This window comes from Ciona intestinalis, chromosome 8 (assembly GCF_000224145.3).
Source record: "Ciona intestinalis chromosome 8, KH, whole genome shotgun sequence".
In the NCBI taxonomy this organism is placed as follows: Eukaryota; Metazoa; Chordata; class Ascidiacea; order Phlebobranchia; family Cionidae; genus Ciona; species Ciona intestinalis.
Window position 1 is genome coordinate 256,508 of NC_020173.2, and position 25,857 is coordinate 282,364.

General features: G+C 33.3%; 2 protein-coding genes across 7 annotated transcripts; both read right to left on the reverse strand.

Moving 5' to 3' along the window:
- Positions 1–297: 297 nt before the first annotated feature.
- LOC100178019 lies at positions 298–6,785 on the reverse strand. Of its 2 annotated transcripts, XM_026835538.1 has the most exons (14): positions 6,391–6,785; positions 5,676–6,319; positions 5,020–5,158; positions 4,429–4,561; positions 4,271–4,365; positions 3,437–3,703; positions 2,932–3,053; positions 2,543–2,690; positions 2,133–2,243; positions 1,874–2,002; positions 1,551–1,708; positions 1,241–1,361; positions 825–961; positions 298–768 (listed from the first exon to the last, which is right to left on the reverse strand). In XM_026835538.1, the coding sequence occupies exons 1-14, from the start codon at positions 6,539–6,541 to the stop codon at positions 463–465; spliced, it is 2,661 nt and encodes an 886-aa protein (XP_026691339.1). In that variant the 5' UTR covers positions 6,542–6,785; the 3' UTR covers positions 298–462. The 2 variants fall into 2 exon arrangements, with proteins under 2 accessions (XP_026691339.1, XP_026691340.1); XM_026835539.1 differs by lacking the exon at positions 3,437–3,703.
- Positions 6,786–8,067: 1,282 nt separating this feature from the next.
- LOC100180384 (aminopeptidase N) lies at positions 8,068–25,451 on the reverse strand. 5 transcript variants are annotated; one of them, XM_026835476.1, is made up of 27 exons: positions 25,039–25,451; positions 24,831–24,962; positions 23,255–23,399; positions 22,961–23,022; positions 22,444–22,613; positions 21,996–22,157; positions 21,016–21,166; positions 19,942–20,131; positions 19,146–19,330; positions 18,103–18,253; positions 17,750–17,878; positions 17,057–17,183; positions 16,478–16,632; positions 15,315–15,428; positions 14,555–14,758; positions 14,270–14,335; positions 13,754–13,950; positions 12,680–12,759; positions 11,020–11,147; positions 10,674–10,729; positions 10,186–10,333; positions 9,888–9,958; positions 9,518–9,628; positions 9,145–9,312; positions 8,760–8,900; positions 8,444–8,525; positions 8,068–8,381 (listed from the first exon to the last, which is right to left on the reverse strand). In XM_026835476.1, the coding sequence occupies exons 6-27, from the start codon at positions 22,021–22,023 to the stop codon at positions 8,220–8,222; spliced, it is 2,844 nt and encodes a 947-aa protein (XP_026691277.1). In that variant the 5' UTR covers positions 22,024–22,157; positions 22,444–22,613; positions 22,961–23,022; positions 23,255–23,399; positions 24,831–24,962; positions 25,039–25,451; the 3' UTR covers positions 8,068–8,219. The 5 variants fall into 5 exon arrangements, with proteins under 5 accessions (XP_026691277.1, XP_026691278.1, XP_018668527.1 ...); XM_026835477.1 differs by lacking the exon at positions 22,961–23,022 and having other exon boundaries at positions 23,255–23,379; XM_018812982.2 differs by lacking the exon at positions 22,961–23,022.
- Positions 25,452–25,857: the final 406 nt, after the last annotated feature.

Sequence of the window (25,857 nt, forward strand, 5' to 3'; positions counted from 1 at the left end):
ATGAATGAATGTAACTTACTTTATCCTTGCGTGGCTGGAAAACGACAGTCGTTATCACACGGTTTAACACCTCGTGCCAGCTTACGAGTTGCCATGTATGTTACTTTGTGGGTGATTATTATTTTTGAATTTTTTAATTTTTTTATGTATGGCTTATAATTTGGACAACCCATTAGTGCCACTCGGTTGAAGCAATTGTCGTTAAGTGTCTTGCCCAAGGACACATACGCCCACAATGATAGCAGCGACAAGCCTTGAACCCATTACCTATGGTTACAGGCAGGCGCGATAACCATTACCTATGGTTACAGGCAGGCGCGATACGCCACGGCGCCGGACAAAATTTTTATTCGTATGCATGACATTTTGGACAACCTAATAATAGTGACCAGTAGATTGGGGCAATTACTACACAAGGTCTTAAACTTAGAACAGGACATCATATCCTACAGCACTTACAAGTTACCAGATGTGCAACACAATTACTAATATAAACATCAAGCAATAAACATACCTTTCAAATATACTTAATACATCTTGATGTGTTAGATCATGTGCATCAACATTAACAGCAACAACATTAAATGGAATCTCTTTTGTGGAAAGTTCTTTTAAACATCTTGTTAGTTTAGAGAACAAATATCTACAATTTGTAGCAGAAATAATCAGAATCTTTTGTTGGTGAATTCGATTCTTTTTCTTCTTCTTTTCCATCCAGTTTAAAATGGTTGCTTTGACAGTGTTTAACTTAGGGTGAGTGCAGGATTCCTATGATGATAAACATTTGTACAATGATCAAATACATTTGTACACACGCAGCTTACCTTTGCAGCGGAATGACTAAGAATATGTTTCATACTTTGTAACAATGATTGAACAAACGCTTGATATTCATACACAAGTGACCACTTAGTAAAAGGTGCTTCATGTTCCAGCTGGTACAGCATGTTGTGCAGATAAGCTACAATATTAAAACATGGTATTTAAAGCTAGATTACAAATTAGGTTTCACTTATTCAACCAGAAATGTCTTTAACATAAACCTGGAAGTCACATATGTGCTACTTCACTGTTTAAGATGTATGATACTATGTTTGTTTTGATATATAAGATTTAAAATTTCTGTTTTATTTAATTTATTTAAACAATATAACTGTTTTAGTAGGTACATAAATGATCATATAGCCGTAAAACATAACAAGAATAAACAAGGAAGCAATGTTTATTACAGATAACTTACCAAATGCAGTGACATGACTAACATGAATAAGAAGATAATATGTATTAACCATTCCATGTAATATATTGCACATGCATATATATTTAGGATCAACTACTGCTTCCCTTATTTGTTGTAAATCCTGCAATTAACATTTAAGATAAAAATACTGTTACTATTTAGCATGAATGTAAAAGAGCCGTTTCAGCAAAATTAATAAAAGCAACCTGAACAGAAAGTCAAAACATCACACACAAAATAAATTTGCGAAAAGCTGTTTTAGGTTTGGACATTAAAATATCGAATCAACCACTGAGCTCACTTAACTTACCATGTATTGCTTTGTTTGCTGGTTTAGTAAATATCGACTGTCAGCTCTTTTTATATTTGACAACCTACTTCCATTTTTCAATAAGTTATGTTCAATAAGTCTGCAAAGAAATGGCTGAACTGATTTTTCCAAGTGACAAACAATTTCCAAGGTTTTTCCTGCGAAGGATATAAACTTATTTAGGAAATGTAAGTCTGTTTGGCCAAGAATAAATAATCACCCACAAAGTTGAAGGTGGTAACTTGTAAGCAGCATGAGATGTACGAAACAAAATACCTATGTTATTACTTTGCCATAATTTGACAGTTATTGAATTGTTTTACCAGTGATGCAACTTTCTATCACTTTTGATTTCTTCCTCTCAGATAAAACAGGATTGCCGACAATAAATGAACCTCCCCATGCAGATGGATATTCCTTACTTCTTACTTGTACTGCAGCTGCACCACTGTCTGAAATAAACACTATGTTTTAGTAAATTCAGCAAACAATTTGTAATTCATATTTGGAAAAACAAGATACACTTTTCAATTCAAGTTGACAATATTTTTTTTAATTTTTTAAATAAAGTAACATAATTACCAGGTTTCTCATTGGTTATTCTTGCAACTTTATCTTTCACTGCAGTTCTCAATTTTTTTATTTGCGCTGAATCAATTGTATTCATGGTTTTTACAGCTGCAATTTGTGCCCCTGTAAAATTATAGGAAATATTTTTTATACTAACTTTTCAATATTCTATTAAGGTTGCCTTCATCAGTATTGCTGCTATCATTGACACATGTCGTTGGGCAAGACACTTAACAACAATGAATTTAACTCAGTGGTCACAATCACCCGAAAAGATGTGCAGCTCGCAAGCTGCCACGAGGTGTATGAAACAAAACACCTATGTTATAACGACTGTCGCTTTCCCACCAAGCAAGGAAAATTTTGTTTCACTCTAATATCATATCGGGCAGTAACAGTTTACATAATATAAACAACTGTACCTGCTCTAAGCTCTTGGTCAGAGGCTTGTTCACCTCTTAATTGTAAATAACGTGCAACAAAGTTTGTATCAGCTGCAATTTCATTCGACTTGGTAGACACATTGTTATATGTTGGTGGGGTTTCTACATTTCTATCTTCTATTAATTCCTGTTATTATTTAAAACAAACATATATATATTTAAGATTTCATGGAGCTTTTAAATATGAACAGATCTTCTTCAATTACTGTTGGGGCCGTAATAATGCTATGATCAACCAAGGACAGTAACATGTAGAACTAATCAATCAAATTAAAAGAGATTGAATAGAAAAGCAGAGGTTTTGGTGTAACCTTTACTATGAGAATATAGTAATATTAATACAGGAATCACCTGTAATAGCAACCAACCTTGTTTATGTTTAAACCACCAACATAATTGTCAACATTAACAGAATAATTAGCATTACTTTCTCCTGTACCACCATCTATGCTTTCCAAACCACTATTTGCTGCATCATCTTGTAATGTTTCTGATCATACAATATAATTGGTTAAAGTTACAAATTAAAAGTAATACAGTATATATATACCATATGTATATGATATGCAGCACTGGTATTGAATTAAGTCCAGATTGCAATTAAATACATGTAAAAATTTTCCAATATTTTTATCAAAAGCACGTTTTAACAACTGTCAGTTCTCTGTTTAAAACGCAACTTTGCAAGTAATTAATTTTTTAAGTTTTTTTTTCTTTGTGTGATTGACATTAAAAACAGTAGTGATCACTAGGTTAAAGCAATGTTTATAAGTTACATATGCCAATCAGTGTCCGGGCATTAAATTTGTACGATCAGCAACAGCGGCATACCGGTGCGCATCCATGAAAAATTACTTAAAAAATAAAGCACACCTGAGTTAATTAAGTTAAGTTGGCGGGAAAGAAATAATTCCGAACTAAATTTCAACCCACAGAAAGTATGGGACAAATCACAGGGAGTTATTGCTTGAAATTGTAACACTTTTCTTAGTTGAAAAGTTTTGTCCGCCACATGTGACACTGGATCCCAGGGTAGTGCAATGTCAGAAGCATCATGTATTGGAATGCATTTAAAACATTGCTGACAATCGGGTACGTATTCCATTTTCAATTTACAATTTCTAGAAACTATATTTGGTTCTAAAAAATAAAATGATAAAAAAACATTTGAGAAAACAAAGGATTTACATTTACGTACTAAGTTCACATTCTGTATTGTATATATTTATATATATAAGAAAATTGAACATGTCTGGAATGACATATAAAATGCATTTCAGGTACAAAATTGCTACAAAAGTTCATCTCTGCAAGCATGTACACATATTTTAAGCAACCAAACAAATAGTGAGCAGTATATGTTTAGTGTATGGCAGTATGACACTGTGTTGTTTATATACATGTAGTTTAGGATTTTAAGAATGAAATGTATTACATTTAATGTAATATATAGTAGGGTGGGGGAAGATGGGACACCTTTTTATTTAGTTTTCTCTTTCCATTTGGTAGAAAACAAAGAACATTCAATGAATTATAAAATCGTATCCTCACGACTTTCACACACGACACCGTTGTTAATTGTTTAAAACGCGATCAGGCTATCTGAATAATATGTATTAAAGGTGTCCCATCTTCCCCCACCCTACTATAAGTTAAATGTTTCATTACTGTGCACAAAAGGAAAATGCATTTAAATAAACAGGTTACCCTGAATCATAAGTTTAAGCACTGAAGAATCTTTCCACATAATTGGATATTTTTCCACTTCCATAACATTACATTCACTTACTTTATTACCAAACCTGTGAATCATAAAACTTGGTTACTACAAACTGGACCACAACATTTAAGAATAAAACTATTACTCTGCAATATCTGTGTCTTCAGCTTCCAAACGCAAAGTATGATGAGCTGTAGTGAAGCAGTCATATTGGTTTTGAAGTCCAATCATGATACTGTCCATATACCAGCTGTCTTTATGTAAAACTTCAAATTTTGCTAAATAATATTTAATAAATAGGCAAAACTAATCGATATTTAACATGTTTTGTTTTATAAAATGAATAGGTGTAGCTTACTATATACCGGCAAAACTTTATATGATTATGATAATTTGTATGTTCTTATGTGGCATAGACAATAAAAGTTAATCATTACATTACACATCCTATGTGTTGAACTCATATGCTAGTCATGCCCACTTATAGGTTACCAAGTATGCAACTTTGTGTGAACCCTTCTGTTTTTCATTTCATTTATATATATATATATATATATACGAAATATATATAATTTTTTCAGGTATATATATATCTATATATCAAATTTGATATAAAGTAATACTGTTGTGCATACCAGTGCACTTTCTCCAGTGACTTGAAGTCAGTAAGCTACCATACAGCCTTTAATTTAGACCAAAGTGAAACTTGATTTAGGTCAGAAAATATCACACTTACAGTCATGGCAAAGTAGTGACAGAAAAGAATCATTTTCTTTATCGTATGTTTCAAATAAATATTCATCAAGTTTGGTTTGGATTTGCTTCAAATTCAAGCGCACATCTTCTGTACATTTCGTCACCAAAATTTCTAAATTCTGATAAAAACATTCATGTTGAAGTTGAAAATTATAAATCAAATCAAGTACAACATGTTTTGTTTTGTCTTCTGTGTATAATTAAATATATATATATATACATATAAATTATTTTTTACCCACCAACAAAAAAATAAGTATCATTAAATAAAATATATATATATGTGTAAATTTTCTTACTAATACTAGGTAATCCTTTGGCTGGTGGCCACCTGAAATTTTGGTTTCAAAATGTTCCTTAGGTCTCACTGATACCCACTGTATAATTTTTTTTTAAAAACTCGGGCGTTCGTGTCGAAAATTAACTTTGAAAGTGCGCAAAATCGTGCTGCGTCACCGCATTTTTCACACCAGCCGTTATGAATTAAACCAGGGTTGGAATATTACGCCATAGAATGCCGTATTGTTACGTTTGATTCCTATGTTAAAAGTGGGTATCAGTGAGACCTAAGGAACATTTTGAAACCAAAATTTCAGGTGGCCACCAGCTAAAGGATTACCCTAATACTATACCTACATTCATACTACATTCATCAAATGGTTGCATGACAAAAAAATCTTGAAGCATAGTTGAGCAATTTATTCTTTTTGTTCCATTGTTTATAGATAACAGCAACTGATTTTCCAATTCAAACTGTTGTGCATCGTAATTGTAACTCTGTCCATAATATTGCATGAAATGATTGACATCACTTTTTTCTTGCACAAATGTAGGTAGCTTATCCAATTCCTTCATTTGATTTTTCATCTTAAACATAGCAATACTTGGATCCGGTACCATTTCTTTTTTCAACTTAGAAATCATGTTTGATAAAAGTGGTAAGCAGTGTGTGAAAGTTGTTGCACAAGCTAATTCACCAATGGAATATTCATCGCTAGCAATCATCTGAGGATAGCTGAACAGGTCAACATGCGACAAATTCTGGACTGGTGTCCCAGCTTTGCCAATGTTAGAAGCTTTAGTAAAACACAACTTATCAACCACATCCTGTGATGTGGGGTCAGAATTTGGAATAACTTCTTCAACTAAGTTTGAGTTGAAATAATATTGGATTCCATTAAAATTTAGGTAACGATTTTCATTTGTTGCACTTGGCATAATTGAGGATATGGATTGACCAACTTTCAGTATAAGATCTCCAACGTTGAGTGATGGGCAGCCTGGTAAACAAATATATTGGACCAAAAAATACATACTGTTTTTATAAAATGTATAATGAACTGCAGTTTACCTTTACTCCATGGGTGACGATACGCACTATTCTCCACAGCAATAGTGTCCATAGGATCATGGAACATGACCGGTACAATCATTCTCGCACGGTTTGCTTGTTTACGACATAAGCTGTCGTCAAGATAGTTCAATGCCAGATAACGAGGCATATTAAGGCGCAAAATAAAATGAACAGTTTTTAAAAATTGCTGTTAAAGAAACTGACTTTTATAAAAAAAAAAAAACAGTTCATATAATTATGTTATCAATAGGAGCATATTCTTTTTTACTAATCTGCAACGTTGGCCAAAATAAAATTAACTGCAAAGCAGACGACAGTTCCAATGGCGCCACGGGATGGCAGAAAAGGAAATAGATAAACAAGAGATCCCATATCTAATGAATGAGCACGTTTTAAACTAATTAGCATAATATAGTAGAGTCGGGGAAGATAGGACACTTTTAACACATAATATCTAAATAGCCTGTTTCCGCTATGTAAAGTGCATGAGGAAAGTAATTGTTAATTAATCGCTCACTGTGCGGTTTAAATCTGAAAATTCAGTCCAAAAATTATAAATATATATTATGATTTGATTTAAATCAAGAGATTAAAGAAGAATGCTAGAATTAAGAATTGAGATAAGTGCGGAAAATAGTTTTGCAAAAAACAACCACAACAAGAACAAGAACAAGAACAACTGTTCGACGAAAAAGGGTCTATATGACCACTAACGTGCTCAATATGACTAACGCGTTTAAAATGAAAGAATGTGAATGAATAAATGTAACTTACTTTATTCTCGCGTAGCCGGAATACGACAGTCGTTATACCACGTGTGTTCATACACCTCGTGCCAGCCAACGTCGGTGCCAGCTTACGAGTTACCAAGTATGTTACTTTGTGGGTGATTATTTTCAGCGTGACCTCTTTGAGCGTGACCCCCAGATCTGTGGTATGACCACTTACGCGCATACGTGAAAAGGCAAATATCCAACCAAGCACCTGCAGGCTAAAGAATGAAGGGGACAATCGCTATTATGACGCAAATAACCACCGTGTAAATTGCTATTATGTCGTAATTAATAGCCAATCGCTATTATGATGCATTGTGTCACGTGTGAATCCCTACCGTTTCGTAAGAAACATGCTGCTTGACTGAGGAAAACATAGTAAATATACAGCAGTGCTACTTGTGGAACCTATTTGTTTTTACCCCGTTTAATTGACAAATGACATCTATTTTACACGCAACTTTAAGAAAGGCAGTGCCAAGTTTGTGTTGCGAATTTCCGCCGAAAGAAAGACGTTTGCTTGCGGCCCTTAGTTTAATTATTAAGTTATTTACGAGTCTTGTAGTTGTTTAGTAATTAGGTGATACAACCATAGTACTATATAAGAGAGAGTACTATGGTACGACAACGTTGCATGAACCCAAAAGTGGTACGTGAGTAGATAAAGTTTGGGAACCACTGGGCTACAGACACTTATGTGATCTTTGACAAAGACACTGAATCGAATATATTATCGGAACGAATTTATTACGACACCGGCGCTGTAGCACAGTTGGTTAGCACGACTGCCTTTGTCCCAGATGTAGTGGATTGGATTCAAGGCTCTTTTCTGGTACCATTGGGGGCGTGTCCTTAAGCAATATACGAGGCTAGCACATATTATATGACCACGGGCCCAGAATACATCCCAATCAAATTTTATTCAAAGTAGTAAATTTTAACTTCGATAAAAATCAAACTTTATTAATAATGATAATTGCGCTAGTAACATACACTGAAAACACACCTACGTTTCAATTGAAAACACAACATGCAGAAATATATCATCAGTCATCACTTTGCCACAGTAGCCATTGTATCAGTAAGCCAAATAAATATGGTGTCTTCATGGTCAGCCCTCCACTTTATATTTGTTTTCGTTTTCTCGAGTGCCTGGTCAACAGCGCGAGCTCCTGAACCAAGTTGGTCAGACCTTGACTCTTTGAATATTTCAAGCTAAAACAAGTTAAAGGTTTATTGGTTTGTATTGGACAACACCAACATTTTAAATTATTTACCTCTTGTAGTTCAAAGTCAGTGGAGAAATGTGAAGTACAACTTTCAATTATGCTGCTAAATGAAAAGAATCCAGACCCATATCTATAATGGGATGTTATTTTACTATTATTTATTAAGTTATCTGGGTAAACCATATAAAAAACATAAAATAATTTTATCAACAGCAATTTATTTAGCTGTTAAAATATAGAAGTGAAGATTAAATTAACCAAAACAATAAAGAGAAGAGAATAAAATGTATAATTTATAAAAATTAGAAATTGCAAGTCAAATAATTACATGAATATTATAGTTGGGAAATATTCTATAACTTACACATCGTAAATATAATCCCATTCTTTACGCAGAAAATCCCATGTTAGGTCTCGAGCATATTCATTGTCGCACAAACTGACGTACATTGCAGAAGCATCTTGCTTTCTAACTAAGTTTACATCCAGGGTGTATTCTAGAAATCTGTATTAATATATTTTGGTTCAAATCATAAACAATGTCAAAAATATAATAAAAATACAATAAAAATATTTTATTTAAGTTTGTTTAAAACCTGGAAACTTTAATTAAACTTGTATTTACCCAAACTTGGTTAAGAACAAAACACTTAAGGTGTAACTACTGTTGTTGGGTCGCCAAGCAAGAATAAGTAACATCCATTCATACATTTGTGCCAAAACCTACTTTATTACACAAAAAACATCACCTTTGTAAAATCCAAGATTCCTTACTACACGACAAGGCATTTTGTAACGCCCTCTTTTCATTTGAATCACCCTCTACTTGATATCTCTCCCACACAAAGTTCCACTCAGGTGAACCACCATTAGCTACTGCCTGGCAATAAACTACAGTTCTCAAGTCAGGAGAAATCCTGGAAAACAAAAGATGGGTGTTGGGGTAATGGACTAACTTTAGGTCTAAATACCAGGTCCTCCACCAACATAAAATATAAACCAACAATAGAGTATAAACTACCTTATATTGAGTTGTATTTAGTTAAAACAAATTAGGATGAGAGAAAGGGCTGCTTAAAAGTTTTAAAAACAACTCTTTCATTAACAGAGTTGAAATCTTACAAGTTGGAAGTTGGGTTATTCATCCACGCATGAAACAAATTCTCAGCGTTAGAAATGCATTCAACAGACCCATAGCTACATGCGGTGTCCATAATGATACCTTGTTTCAATCTGAAGAAATATAATCATTAGTGGTACAGCATTAGATTTTTAATGATGGGTTAAACAAAAAATGTAATTTACGAAATGTGTTATGCGATGACCTGCTATTTACACTATCTAACTCTCTCTGTAAAACTTCAGTTGGAAATTTACATTTAATTCAAACACAACCACTAAAAGTACACCACAAATGTACCACAACCACTAAATACCACAACCACTAAAAGTACACCACAAATGTTAATCTACTGCAGTAAAAAAAACTTACTTTTCTACATGCCCTTCTGGTGTAGACGATGTATTGTTATATACAGGTTCAACCAAATACATCATGTAGTCCTTTTACAAAAGTAAATGTTAATGCGGATTATAGAATTACTAAAAACATATAACTCAATGATTGTAAATTATTTATCTTCGCCTGGCAGGCAACAACAGTCATTATAACAAAAGTGTTCTGTTTCATACACCCCGTGCCCGCTTACAATTTACCACATGTATTAATGTTGTCAATTGTATTACAAAATCACTGAAAATTATCAGTCAAATATGAAATGTTGTTTTACCGAATAAACTCCATACACTTTAGACCTCCCAAGCATTTGATCAAAATACTTAAAAACATTCAAAGAACTTTTCCATGGAAGGTAATCTGAATCATTCCTTAGAAATTTTGTTGTTTCCAAAGCTATTTCATATTTTAGTTGACCAGCCCTGTTGATAAGTCACACAGTGTGTAAAGTAGGAAAAACATGCATTTTAATACGAGTCAAAAACAACAGATTGTAACCAAACTTTACTAATTAATGTTTGTGTATCAAAAAGTTTTAACTTGTCTTTGCTACAATGGAAAAAATGTTATGTATTTTTGTTGTCACTGCCAGGTGTATGTATTGCAAGTGTGAAAGGATTTCTTCAGCAATTGGTTTTGTGATCTTAAATTATTTAAAAATGTTAGATTTAAAAAAGGGTATTGCTAACAAACTAAGAGGACCCAGGCGTGCTGTGTAAGTTATTGACTTAATAACACATAAAGATGACAAATCCAATGTACCTTGCTAATGTAAGAGAATCATCTATCAGTTGACTTCTACTTTTTACATCAATTACCTGAAATAAACATAATAAAAGCAACTATATAATAGAAACCTGTATTGAATTTATCTGATAATAACTATTAGACAAGACATGGCCTATGCGATGGACTAATTCTAAACTGAACCGAATTTATCTAAATATATGGGATGGGATTTTTGTCAGTCACATAGTACCTGAACTAAATTTATGGTTATAATGCACTTTTGATATTAATGTTATTGTAACACAAATATTTAAACAATTTACATGGTTATCTAAACTGCAACTTATGAAGTGTTTACATATTTTAATCTTATTTTTACCGTAAAGTTAACAGACAGTTGGTTCAAGATGCGATACCAGTTTTCCTCATCATAATTAACTCTGTAATATCCATAAGCACCATAGTTGCCAATAAAGTAGCTATCCTCTGACACAGTGAATTGGAAATCTAGTGAAACAAATATATTTGGTGTATTCTGGCGTGTTTACTAAGCGCGCATGCTTCTAACCCAAAAGTTATTGGTTCGCATTCATAATGGCACGAGGTGTATGAAACATAGCACCCATTTTATAACGATTGTTGTTTCTGGCCAAGCGAGGATAAAGCAAGTTACATTCATTCATTTTCTTCCACCATTGTATAAAGCAGCCTGTACTAATTTTATAATCACTGGCTTTAATACATTACACTGATTTAAAAATCATGTAATGTAATATGAATAATATCACTATATATCAGGGGCGGGCAACTTACGGCCCGCGGGCCAGATCCGGCCCGCGACGGGATTTTGAGCGGCCCGCAGACAGTTTCCGGTCTTACATGATAGTGTGGCCCGCGGCCCAAATGTGCCTAACTTTCGAAAATCCAGGGTACCCTTATTAAAAATAAATATTCAATACTAACTACGACTTTCTTTCGAAAGACGCTACATATTTTCGCCAGGTATAATGGCCCTTATTTAGGTTTCAGGGTTGATATAATCGGCAGATATTTGTTTTTTAGCGATAATCTCGATTGGGCATACTTCGCAGTTGTTTTTATTTCCTGTGCTTAAAAAGCTGAATAACACACATCGTCCGTGTGACTTCAGAAACGTGTGGCGGCAATATACTGTTTGATCGGCGGACGCGATAAAGATTGTGAGACCTTGGAAGTGAGGCCAGCGATTAACGCATTTTCGGTTAGATGTGTGTTGCAACTGATGGAAATTTCTATAGATTATTTCGAATGTAATAAAATACATGTTTTGAATAAATTATTTTTTCCGATGACGAGCTAGCTATGCTCCCTTGCTGTCAGTGATTTTTTTAAATCGAGGCCTTGCTTTCGCGCGTACAAAGTATAATTTTTGCAAACTATAGATACTTTAATGCGCATACGCGAAAAGGCAAATATCCAACCTGTTTTCAAGCAACTGCAGGCTAAATAATCAAGGGGACAACCGCTATTATGACGCAAATAATCAACAGGTGAATTGCTATTATGTCGTAATCAATTGCCAGGTCAAACAAACGCTATTATGATGCAATGAATCCACGTGTGAATCCTTACTATTTCGTAATAAACATGCTGCTTGGCTGAAGAAAACATTGTAAATAAACAGCAGTGCTACTTCTGGGACATATTTAGGTTCAATGCGTCTTTATTTTACGACGCGTCTGTTTTGTGTTGATTAATTTTTGCATATTACTCAGCGTGCTCCTACCCTGAATTTTTTCGCGCTACGCGATTAATGTATCGATTCAGGAATCCGGCCCGCCAAGTCCTTTTTTTCCCATATCAGGCCCACCGACTGGAGAAGTTGCCCGCCCCTGCTATATATAGTTATGTAGACATTTATTGGCATACAATTTGGTATTAATAATATATTTTGTAAATTTTTGTGTTTCTGATAAAATAAAATAAGGCTCATAGATTTAAAACATTCAAGCGGAACATGTAATTATTGTTTCCATGTATGAACTCTCATAAATAATTACCATTATATGTACTGAGCCATCCCAGCTTTATTTCTTCCACCCCTTCCGCAATATACCACACTGGTACTTCCCATTTGTAACTGAAACACAATGATGGTTATTTTAAGTAAGTCGATTTGTGGCAACCGGACACTCTCATTAAAACAAACAAAAATTTTTTTATTTACATAAAACAGTGTTAATTTAATTGAAAAAGTAAAATGAATAAATGTAACTTATTTATCTTCATGTAGCGGGGCAGTTGTTATAACAAGGGTAACCAAATAAAAATATTCATTATTATATTATAGTTGTTTAGGAATGAAAAAACTGATCAAATTTTTTTGTCATCAGCAACGATTTAAACGTTATGCAGAAAGTATAATATGAGTTGATTATTGATTTTTGATTAGGGAAGACCGGAGATGGTTCGGACGTGCTTGAAGCATACTCGCCTGTCGCCTTTCTTTTAAACAGTCCTACTATTTTTTAATGATTTAAAACTATTGTGAGCATACAATATAATGCATTTACCAACCCAGGCATGTTGTCCGACGTATTCCCAGACACGTGGTGACATAAAAAAGCAAAAACATAGCCGACTGTTTAACTCCTGCTCAAAGTCTACGTTTGCTTATTGAAGTGTTGCTTCTAAACTACGACTTCACCGCAAAAGAATTACTTTCGGCTATCAGCGACCGAACTATACCCTTACAACCAAAATCTTAAAAAGTAGATATTTCAGTTGAACTAACTTTTTTATTTTAACTAATCGGTTGAACTACCCATGCCCCCAAACAGTATGCTGCTTTCTGTTACTTCTGCTACCAGGCATAGTATAAATAATGTAGTAGTGGCTCATCTGGTATATACCAGATAATACAGTATGCTGCTTTGTAATGGAAACATTAGGATTTGTTAAAAATGATATCACAATGCTCTATTGTGACGTCATGTACATGATCCGAACTTTTTTAAATTTTGAACTTTTTTAAAAAAATTTAAATATATCTTCTGCATACCACCCTAAATAATTAATATTAAAATATTATAGTTACTTGAATATAAGAATGTTAATATAATTAATATAGTTACTTCAATGGATTGTAAGGTTGTGTTATATCAGCTTGAGGGTCAAGTAGAAACCGCTGTTGTTGAACAGTTGCTCTGTTCGAAACATCTTTGTCTCGTGTCATATTAACCACAGGGTAACCCATCTGTAAAACCCAGGTATCCATGGCTGTTATAAACCCCCCTGGAGGGTTTGTTGAACCCTGTGTTGCAAGGATTGCCTGGAAATACACAAACAGATTTTATGTCATAATCTAAGTCTTTAAAAAAATACACGTTAAATAAAAGTTTAAATAGCTTTAAAATCATTCTATTTCAGTAAGAGACTGGTGATATTTTAAGCAAATTATATCTCTTTTTTAGCTATGTGTTGGATTTGAAGCTATGTGTTGGATTTGATTTTTACGTATTTCGTAGCGCTTAATCCTGAATGTTATTTCGTTTTGATAGTTGTTTAACTTCATGAGCATTAGTTCAGTACCAAATTCACAGAATTTATCACAGTAAGCTTTAAAATATTAATAGATTTTCAACACTCACATTTTCCCAATATGTGAACAACTGATTATGGTCAACAGGTCCATAAGCAAACTGTTCCAGATAATTCTGCAAACAAAACCAAATACTAAGTAGTACTTTTTAAACCGAGTTATAATAAAGTTTTTACGATGTGTTTATTCTTCATTTATGATCACTATAGGTGAGGTACTACATCAGACATGTCATGGAAACTGAGATTTAGCCAAGAGTCGGCCTATGACCCCACATTTATGTATTTATCTAACATTTATATTTTTACATATATTAACTTTATGATGTATTTACCTTTAATCCAAGTTTGAATGCTTCTTCCCCAGTAAACTGGTGGATCATGCGAATGATACAAGCTCCTTTACTGTAACTTATGTCGTCAAACAAACCATTTATGTCATCGGGTGTTTCAATATTTTCTGCAACTATTGGCCTTGATGTTGTGAGTGCATCAACAGCTAATGCGTCATGCAAATCAATCAAAACAAACTGGTCCATCTGTGTAAAGTATGTTTATTGCAGGATGAAAATAAACCGCTTTGAACATTTGATATTACATAATATTTAAACTATTAAAAGTGAAAATTTTAATATGATACCTAATGTTAATTGCATAGCATAATAACTTAAAGAAAACAATTGTGAATTAATACCTAAAACACAATTTTACAGCCAAAAAAACACCTAAAGCATTAAACAATAATAAACAGTTATACATTTTGGTAAATTAAACTGTAAAAAGTTTAAAAAAGCTTATTTATAACTTAATATTATTAAACACAAATGTTTGGCACAGCGTTTTAGGCGCCTGCATCGTAACCAAAGTATTCCTAGGCTCGATGCTCGACAGCGGTACTAGCACTGATAGGCGTATGTGTCCTTGGGCAAGATGCGGTGTTGAGGCAATGTGCCAAATCTGGCCTAAACCCTATGTCCTAGACAAGGACCTCACCCACAAAGAATAATAGACAAAATAACACAAAAACTAGTTTTTGAGTGGAAGCAATGACAGTTTCTTTTTTTCCACAACCATGCTTCCTTTATGTAGACGTACCATTCTCCATGATGGTTCCACATGATCAGTGCCGACGTATTCAATGAATGAAGCAAACCCTTCGTTTAACCACAGTTCATCCCACCATAGTGGAGTTATAAGGTCACCAAACCACTAGTGATAGAGATATAGGTATATGTTGGTATAGGTTATATGTTTACTCAGTGCACAAAGGCATAGAAAAATAATGGTCAAGTTAGCAATGGTAAAAAGAGTTTTTGTAATTAACTACTTAAAATTTAAATAGGTTTAAGGTTACTGTTATGAATAACTTCGCATTTAAAAATTGATAAAAAATTATGTTTCTGTAACATTGTCACCATTACATTAAGTTAACTGTAACTACTATACTAAATTTCTATTCCATTTATGTACCATAGTTGTTTAAGAGAAACTAAATTAAACTTATTAGCATAATATTAATTAAAGCAAAAAGATTAAAATTTATAAAAATAATCTCTATGATTAAACCTTTTACCACAATGATCGACTGAGCTCAATCAAAAACAAACCGGAAGTAACCAACAAAGCGGGTTTCAGTCGCCATTTGTGACTGTGGAGCAATAGGTAGACTACATGTATTGTAACTCATACAGACTAATGATGTATGAGGATTAAGTGATTGCTGATTGGCAAAGAATTTGTGTAAATGCGCTTTGTACAACTCATGTTTCCTGCGCTCACTTGTAAACCTTCAATAGTTAATCTTGTTGTCGTTTAAAAATGTTTGCTTTTCGTGAATTTGGACAAATTGTAATCACGCAGTAGTTATGTAATGTTATAAGTTAATATTATTCATGTAATGTTTAACTAAAAATAATGTTTTTTTGCGATTAATGATAATAAGGTATGAGAGCAGTTTAATGGGTCCCCACTTAAATAGTAATAGTTTGATTCAATCAATTTTGGTGTCAATCTTTGTGTGGATTCCTTATCTCACCAAGACTCAAACACATGCCCTCCCAAACTGTATAACTGTATAACCGCTGTCTCGACAAATCTGACAAATCCCGGGTTCGATCCTCGCCTGCCGTAACAATGTTTTTGGATTTTTTTTAATAAGAGATATAGAGGACATTTAGGGCTTCGATGCTAAAAGTTATTGCACAAGATGTCATTCGTTGTTTTAAATATAACTATAAAACAAATCCAACAATGCTAACCTGATGTGTGAGTTCATGAGCAATAACATTTGCCACCCTTTGTTTATTGTAAGCTGAATTAATAGCTTCATTGTATAACAATGCAGTTTCCCTGTACATCACTAAACCCCAGTTCTCCATCCCACCCAAGGCAAAATCTGGGATAGCTATCTGATCTGCAGATGTATTAAGATAAGATAACTTGAATAAAGGGACTTATTTTCCCTATGGGTCAATGTCATTCATTATAATACAAGTGTTCTGTTTCAGACACTATATGCCAACTTTTGAGTAACCACATATATAACTTGTATATCCTCGAAGGGCATTGACAGATCTTATTAACATGGGTATTCTGTTTTATACACCTCATGTCAGCTTACTAGTATAAAATTTAGACAACACGTTTTACCCATTCATTGTAAAATAGAAACAAGATAAAACTTTCTGTTTACTGTGAATGCTAGTGCTGAACAAGGTAACTGAAACAGCTGATTCAATTAAAAGCATTTGATTTATATTTATTGTAAGTTTATTACATTTATAAACGATTTACTCCATGTACTACCACATTAAATATTAAATTGTAACAGAACTAACCTGATTTTGGTAATGGATAAGCCACATCAAAGTAAGTTTCATAATACTCCAGTATGGTAGGGGTAATGTTCTTTGCATATTCAACATTCTTGTTGATCACTTGCTCTGGTCTTGCATATATACGAGTCTAAAACAAAGATTCGGCTTAATTAGTTAAAAACTTAAAATCTTCTGTAACATTACATATTGTAAAACATAAGTGAGAAGGAATTGTCCGGCCCAATAGCACAGTTGGTTAGCGCGCCTGCCTATAACCCAAAGGTAATGGGTCTAAGGCTCATCGTTGCTACCATTGTGGGTATATATGTCTTTGGGTAAGACGCTTAACAGCAATTGATCCAACCTAGTGGTCACTAATGGGTTGTCCAAATTGTCAGTCACACATAAAAAACAGAAAAATCCCAAAAAAATAATCACTCACAAAGTAACATACTTGGTAACTCGTAAGCTGACAAGAGCTGTTTGAAACATAACACTTCTGTTTATCGACTGTCAATTTCGGGCAACGCGAGGATAAAGTAGGCTACATTTAATAACATTCATTCAATTCACTAGCACGAAAAATAATACTACTCTACAGGAAATTACTTTTGAATAAAAAGATTTTTGCATCTATCTAACTAATGCTCTAATTAAAACCATTTCCAATTTTTCCCCATGCTTTCTGTCAAACAAAAGTAAAAGTTTCGTTACCTGAACAGGTGGAGTCCCTGCTGTGGAACTGTGCTCGTAACCAAACTCACTGACAACAAATGCCAAAAGGTAAGTGCTCATCCGGAACGTTCGTTGAAACTCTGTTCGTTTCCAGCCCTCGTATTGATCCTGGAATATCATATCATAAATGTTTATTCATCTCTTTGAATTTGATGGCAAAGTTCATATTATTAGAACAACAAAGAAAAGGAAATCAACAGCAAAACGACATTAAACAAACACTATTAATAAAAGGTGTGGAAAAGAGCGTCAATTAAAAAAATCTTTTTACATTAAAAATGAGATGCTAATATTCCATATACTGTTTGGTAAATTAAACACAAATATCTTACTGTAGTCATCACAAAAGGCATGTTAGAAAGAGCAAAGTTGGGGTCCTTATGCCAGAGAAAAATATCGAATGTTGCTTTCAAAGCTGGCTCGTCAAAACAAGGGAACGATTTCCTTGCATCGGTGGGTTGCATTTGAGACACAGCTATTGTTCTATGATGGTTTAAAGCAGCCCATAAGTAATAGGAAAATCACGTTTTTAATATCTAGTAATTAAGTTTTTAAGTGTCTATATAGAGGAAATAAGTTGGGTCCATATATAGTAGGTTGGGTTAAATCAGTGGTTCTTAAACTGGGGGGCGCGACCCCTAGGAGGGCGTGTAACACTTGGAAGGGGGGCGCGAAAAACTATAAAATAAAGTGTTATATGTCTTATTACAGTGGTGTTCAAAGGGCTTAAATACAACGCACGCAAAAGTTAAATTAAAATAGCAAACCTTTAAGTCTGAATTGCTATTATGTCTTAATTAATTGCCAGACAAAACAATCGCTATAATGATGCAATGAATCCCTATTATTTCGTAACAAACAGTCTACCTGGCTAAGAAAAACATGGCAAATATAAGGCTAAACTATGACGCAAAAGTAAACGGAACGGTTATTTGATTTCACTTTTGCGATGATCGCGAAAATGTGTTTTACGCAATAATACAGATACAGTCAACCAAGGGGGTGCGGTTTAAAGCATGTCCAATATGTCAAGGTTTGGCTGTGGTGGATCATGACAGTAATTAATTGAACACCACTGTGATAATTTAACAAAAAGGGGGGGCGCAAGTTTGTTGAGATCTTCATTGGGGGGGGGGGGGGGCGTGTTTCAAAAAGTTTAAGAACCCCTGGGTTAAATGGTTCATACTTTTATTCTGTCCATTGCCCCATTTGGTAGTAAACAAAGAATATTTACAAAAATGTATAACTGTATTCTCTCTACTCCAAAAATTAGGATGTAATTGAAAGAAAAAGGAACATATTCAAATATTATATTTCATGTGGTGGTCCTTGTGGAGGACCTTGTATTTGAGCCACATACAAGCAAATAACTTACACTTCATCCCCATGACTATTAGTATATGTGCTCCTATATAACCCGGTGAGGTCATCTGCCAATTCACCAACAAATTTTGTATGTAGCGTGTAGTTTGCTCCTTCCACCAAACCTTCTTGCATCTCAACGATCAAATACTGATTCACATCGTAAAGCCAATGCTGTGTAATCGGGACTTCCTTGTTCTGTTAGAGAGGAATCATATATTCTAAAGCTATAAATCTTTTTACAACCTTTTTTTTTTTATAACTTTTTCGTAAGGTTTAACTTGTACAGGAATATGTAGAATTACATAAGAATTATAATATGGGATGATAGTATTTTAATTATTATTTTGTATTTTCTGGTTTAAAATTATATTCTTTTTAGTTAACAGTTTCTGCTCCAACAGATGTTTATTTTAAATTGTCTGCCGTACAGAAAAACAATCACCAACAAAGTTACATTAGTGGTAACTCTTAAGCAGGCACGAGGTGTATGAAACAGAACACCCTTGTTGTAACGACTGTCCTAATCCTCCAATGCGAGAACAAATAAGTTTCACTCATTCATTTATTCAATACAACTTTCTTTTCAATTTTGACTTATTTCCTAGATTACAGTAGTAAAGATCAAATTAATTAAAACAAAGTAGGGAAAGGAATTAGAAGCAACATGACAGTCATGAAAACGCGCTATTGGTGAAATCATGGCCACTAAACCAATATTAAACACTTAAGCTTATCAATGATAAAACATTAGTCATTTGTCGCATTTATACACATTGTGGTATGTCAAAAGTGACTTATACACTTACATCCTTGTCCAATACCACCACTTCATTATAGTCCAGTTTATTACTATGAATATAAATGAACTTGGTAGTGTTAACCACATGAAAGTGAGCATTGCTTGTGCCATTGAACTCGTACTTCCCATTAATGTCTGGTTCAAGGTTTGGTTGCAAATCCACCATATAGTGGTATGGTACCAGGTAAGGTGGTAACCTGATAACAATGACATTTTCGTAATGATTTTATTTAATAACCTATATAACTTTATAATAATTTTTAATTCTTATATATATAGTAGGGTGGGGTAGGACACTTTTTCAGACAAGACTTTTTTAATTTTCTTTTTACAGACCTTGTTTAATGATAATCAGGAAACAAAAGTTACAGAAATATTTGAGAGTATTATTCTGACTTTATAAAACGGCGTTCAAGCTGATAACTGTTTTTAAATATTTAAAAAATAAATAGAAAAAAATAGAAACAGTATATTTTAAGAAATAGAAACAGTATATTTTAAGCAAGGTAAAAAAAAGGTTTGCATTTAATTTAATAATAAACTATATCAGCAGGGCAAGGGAAAGAATGTATAAACTTGATTTTCAAAGTGTACAGTATTATTTTCATGTTTCCTAATAGTAAATGCACTTATTAAGCAAAATTAGCAAGGATTTTACACTGTCCCGTCTTATCTTGTGCTTTTTCCAATTTGTAAAATTTCACCTGTTGTGCGAATCGCTAAATAAGTCCTTTGAATTGTTGTTAATTAATAAAGAAATGATAGTACTATTTTGTGGTATTACCCAAAAACCGCCATCTGTTTTGATTTTGAAAATATTTAGGAATATATGCTTAAGTGTCCCATTTTACCCTAATTTAATATAACTACTATTTTTAATAATACCTTTTGTTTTTAAATATATATAACTTAATAATAACTCCTATTTTCTGCAATAAAATTGTTTTAAAGAGCTAAAAGTAACTTTTAATTGCGGTAAACAAGCTAGTAAAACATTGAAGAGAAGGCAAATGGGAAAGAGTTAAAAATATAGCAACAAAAGACATTCATAAAAAACATGCAGGTAAAATATATTTACAACCTTATATCTTTCCACGGCCCTGCCAGTGGATTGCTGGTAGCATCAGTAACAGAAGATGTTGTATTGCTGGTTGTCACCATTGTTGTTGTTGTAGCATATTCAACCACGGTTGTAGTTTTACCAAGTAACCCCGCTAGCAAACCAACTGCAACTGAAAGATTAAAATATATTTACATTAAAATATTTGTGGGATAAACATTTTGATGGGACCAAAACAATTATCGACATATGAACCTACTGGGTTGGAAACAAAACCTCAGGCCTCTTATGCAAACTTGGTTTATCCGCATACCCTAATGCCCAACTGCAGTTTCCTATGAATGAATGAATGAATGAATATAACGTATTTATCTTCACATGGTGGGGCAACGGAAGGCGTTATATCTTACATATATTAAAAATACACTATATGTTACAGTCAAATACTTACCTATTACTAGGATGACAACAATTGTAATAATAGCACATGTTACTTTGCTCAATACAACCTTACCACCCATGTCTTTATATCAAGTACACAGCTTAAAAGGTCAATCGTTTACTGCTTACCACGTATTATAAGATAACCGACAACTTACCACACAGCACATACATAGCTATGCAGTATCAATTCCCAAGAGCTTTCATTCTACTAAACTAACATTTGCTTAGTGCTGCCATCATTTTGATTTTATGTTGTTTGTAATTTACTATCTTGTTAAAGCACACGGTATGTCAGGACAGAGCAAACATGATGCGGGATTGTAATAGCAGAGTTATTTGCTTAATGTGTTCATAATATCAAAAATATATCATTCAATTAATGGTGTGCTAAACCACAACTAAGTCAGGTCTTTTAACAAAATAGATTTAAACTTAAACAACCAAAATATCTTTACGGTAACGTTGTTATGAAGGCTATTATTTTGGTCCTGACAATTACCTAGGATAAAAACTGGTATGTTATGTATAGGACGCAGACTAAGACCAATCGCTCTTACCCCTAGAAAAAAAACATATGGAGAACATGTGTGTTTTGTTACATATGCGGAAGATTGAAAGACTCTGTTCATTAGGTACACAAATCACTCATTCCATTCTCGTAGTTCTATAAACTCCATGTAAATTCCTTCTTTCTTTTTAAAATCTTTGTGGTTTCCAACCTACAAAAACTTAAGTTGTTTTACACGACAAAATATATTTTTATAATATGCACATATATTATGCAACCAAGATAAAATTATAAGTTCAACACTGGGAAATTTCAGATATAATTTCAATTACATTTTAATTACAGATAAATAAAATGACAAAATTCCACTGTACATAAAACAACATAATTTTTGTTTGTGTCTTCCAATATAATATCGAAGCTCAAATTAATCAAACAACAAAGAGAATAAAATGACAGTTGTTAAAAACATGTTACACAATAAGTTAATAATTCACCTCAACAACCCTCCCCCCTTCTTAACCGCAATGACATCAGCATTTTTAAGCATGCTTGCACAGTGGGCTATCACAAGGACTGTACAATTAACCATAACAAGATCAATTTTTCACCAATCTTTCAGATTCAGCATCTAAGGTGCTAGTTGCTTTATCAAGTATAAGAATGCCTGTGGAGCATAAGAGTGTATTATGGTGATGTATGAAATCTAAACAATAGCCACAGAGTTACATTCAATTACTCCCAACTCAGTGGTCACTAATGGGTTGTCTAACTTGTCAGCCATACAGAGAAAATCAATCATGAAAAAGTTACGTTTATGGTAACTCATAAGCTGACCATATAAAGAAACTGATTTTTAAGAAGTACTTTTGCAATAGCAATCCTTTTTTTAGAGAACCGATAAAGCTACACCTCCCACACAGTAAAACAACCATCAGGAAATTTTTAATTAAAGTATGGGAAAAGTGTCATTTAAAAAGTGTGGCAAATGAAACCCAACATATGGCGACTCACCCGGAGTTGTTGTTATAATACAGATTTACTGTTTTATACACCTCGTGCCCGATTATGAGTTGCTGCAAATGTAACTTTGCGGATGAAGGCCAATGGTAATAATGCATACTGTGGTTAATCATATAGACATTGCATGTGGATAAAGCATAAAGAAATCAATATTAGCAAGGTTACATTTAGAAGTTTAGATATCATATTGGGCTATAATAGTGGTGTGAAATAGATCTTCTGGCAACAGCAAACCCTGTCAAACACTGATTAACAACTATATTGAATTCAACAAAACGGTCATACCTGGTTTATATTTTGCAATTTCCTCAAAAGCTCTTCATAAGCATGCACCTTCAGTGGTTTATTAGTAAATGCACACACAGTTCGAGGGTTTCCCACAAATTAGTTTGCTTTGCTGGTCGCTTCTGCTGCGTGTTTTTTGTGTTATCTTATGAAGAAGAGGTAAGTTACAAGGTATTGGTAAGAATAAGATATCATAACAAAATTCTAATCTCTAATCAAGAAGTTGGTGAAAAAAAATTCACTAATTATACACAATTACCTTAAAATATCTAATAAACACAACAATTTTGGGTGATCTTGCAAAAATACCGTTTTAAAATCACACGGTATATATAAGCTTTTTTGGCGAAGAAACTAGCACAGTCGGTTAACTATAAGTTGCATATTAGGTTAACTACAAGTTGCATAAACTAATAATATAATTTTTTTTTAATGTTTTGTCTTGTCTCTCCTCGCTTTGTAGTTGTACCGGTTTTTATTGCCCAAACTTTGTAGGGTTTGTTTTTAATTCGAAACATTATACCACAGGGGTTATTGAAACATGATATACTAATATATTAACAAGATAATGTATGGAACATATATTCGAAATTCAGTCAAACCAACTTAAATTGCTTGTGTTAAATATATAATAGTAATACCTAATTTGTGGCAAAAATATAAACTTTATTCAAAATTATTATTAATTTTCTATTATTACAAGTTTATATGCATTTGTAGGATACAATATTCATCAATTGATTTTTAACAATACCCATTATTGTTCAAACATTACCAATTCCTAATAGAAATACAATGACATACTGTAGGTAACATGTTAAAATCTGTAGCAGTAGCCGGTAGGGCAAGACACAGAATTTTAAAACTTGATTTTCAAGGCGAAGGCTACAATATTATTTATGTGTATTTCTAATAATAGAATTGTTATACAACTTTGTGTGTGTTTTAATATATTTCTTGTAAATTAATAAAGTTTGACCGGCGCCGTGGCATAGTGGTTAGCGCGCCTGCCTGTAACCCATAGGTAATGGGTTCAAGGCTCGTCGCTGCTACCATTGTGGGCGTATGTGTCCTTGGGCAAGACACTTAACAGCAATGGGTTGTTCAAATTATCAGCCATACATAAAAAAAATCCCCTAAAAAAATTAATCACCCACAAAGTAACATTCATTCATTCATTCAAAGTTATGGTATTACTAATTTGTGGTATCACCCAAAAACCATCACATGTTTTAAGAAATATTATGCAGCTTGTATTTACCCTACCCAAACTAAATGACTCTGCTAGTTTCTTTGCCATGTAAACTTTATTACTTTAATTTTAAAGCATTTTTGGTGGATTTTATCCCTAATTATTGACATCTTCCTATTTTTCCCATGTACATATTTTTTTCACGGATCTAATTTTTTTAGATAAAATTGAGCTGTGTAAAATATATTATTCTATTTCATTTAACTACAATACTGGATTGGTGATTCAAATTCACAAACTACAAAATTATAACAGTTTAAAATTATTCAGCAAGTATTTGAACGAAAACCCCTCTGTTAATTAAAATCATGTTAATTAGAGTACCTGCTTATTCATTAGAGCTGTGCTCTCTTGTTTCCTGTATGGTTGATAATTTGGAAACCTCTTAGAGCCGACTCAGTTTGAGAAAGTACAGTTAAGTGTCTTGCCCAAGAATGTGTATGTTACCATGGATACCTAAATATATGTTTACGTATTTATGAAGTATTTCTGTGGTTATTGTTTAGTTTCGTAGCCTACATCACCATAATACCTGAGTAAAACTATGATAATACACCCGTATGCTCTACAGACAGTCTTATACTTGATGAAGCGACATCCGATGGCAGTTTAGAAGCCAAGTGATGACGCTGCACATATTTTTTACATTTTTGCACAAAGTTACAGCGTAGCTTAATAAAGAAGCCATATTATTAAACTGTAATTATAGAGTTAAAAATGTATGCGACACTTTACGTTTTACAGATAAGCAGACTTACATGTTCATTTGCTTAGTTTTGCATATTTTGTTATTTGCTGGCATTAATAACAATGTGTACATATATACATTGATTAATACATGAAACGGGATCAAATCTTACTACTTCAAGATTCGAAAGCAGTATTTGTTAAAGATATTTGTGCATATTTTACGAATTTTGAACAAAAAAATTATAAATGCTTGTTTATCCCGTCTTCTGTACGGCGTGATATACATGTATAGTAGGGTGGGGTAAGATGGGACACCTTTCATACCATTTTTTTGTCCCATTTGATAGTAAACAAAGAACATTCAAGGATTTATAAAATCGTATCCTTATGACTCTCATAGACCGTTGTTAATTGTTCAAAACACGATCAGGATATTTGGATATTATGTGCTAAAGGTGTCCCATCTTCCCCCACTCTACTATATTTTAAGGACAAATGCTGAGCTGGTAGCGTCGGATAAAACACAATGTAATATGTAGATAAGCACATTATTTGATTTGCAATGATATTTTATTATCTTAGTAGTATATATGTATTCGTTTATGAATGGTAGTAATGTCGCCACAACTCCCAATAGATTTGTATCGAATTACAAATGCAT

Bases quoted from the DNA above. Each gene is read 5' to 3' on its own strand.
- LOC100178019 (XM_026835538.1), bottom strand. From the start codon at position 6,541: ATGCCTCGTTATCTGGCATTGAACTATCTTGACGACAGCTTATGTCGT. The intron at 2,003-2,132 runs GTAATTATGTTA...TGTTTATTTCAG, and splicing joins AATAACCAATGAGAAACCTG to ACAGTGGTGCAGCTGCAGTA. The intron at 962-1,240 runs GTAAGTTATCTG...TTAATATTGTAG, and splicing joins TAGTCATGTCACTGCATTTG to CTTATCTGCACAACATGCTG.
- LOC100180384 (XM_018812981.2), bottom strand. From the start codon at position 21,515: ATGGGTGGTAAGGTTGTATTGAGCAAAGTAACATGTGCTATTATTACA. The intron at 17,184-17,749 runs GTAACGAAACTT...TCTTTGTTTTAG, and splicing joins CAGGGACTCCACCTGTTCAG to ACTCGTATATATGCAAGACC. The intron at 11,148-12,679 runs GTAATTATTTAT...TTGTTTCACTAG, and splicing joins ATGGCTCAGTACATATAATG to ATTTCCAATTCACTGTGTCA.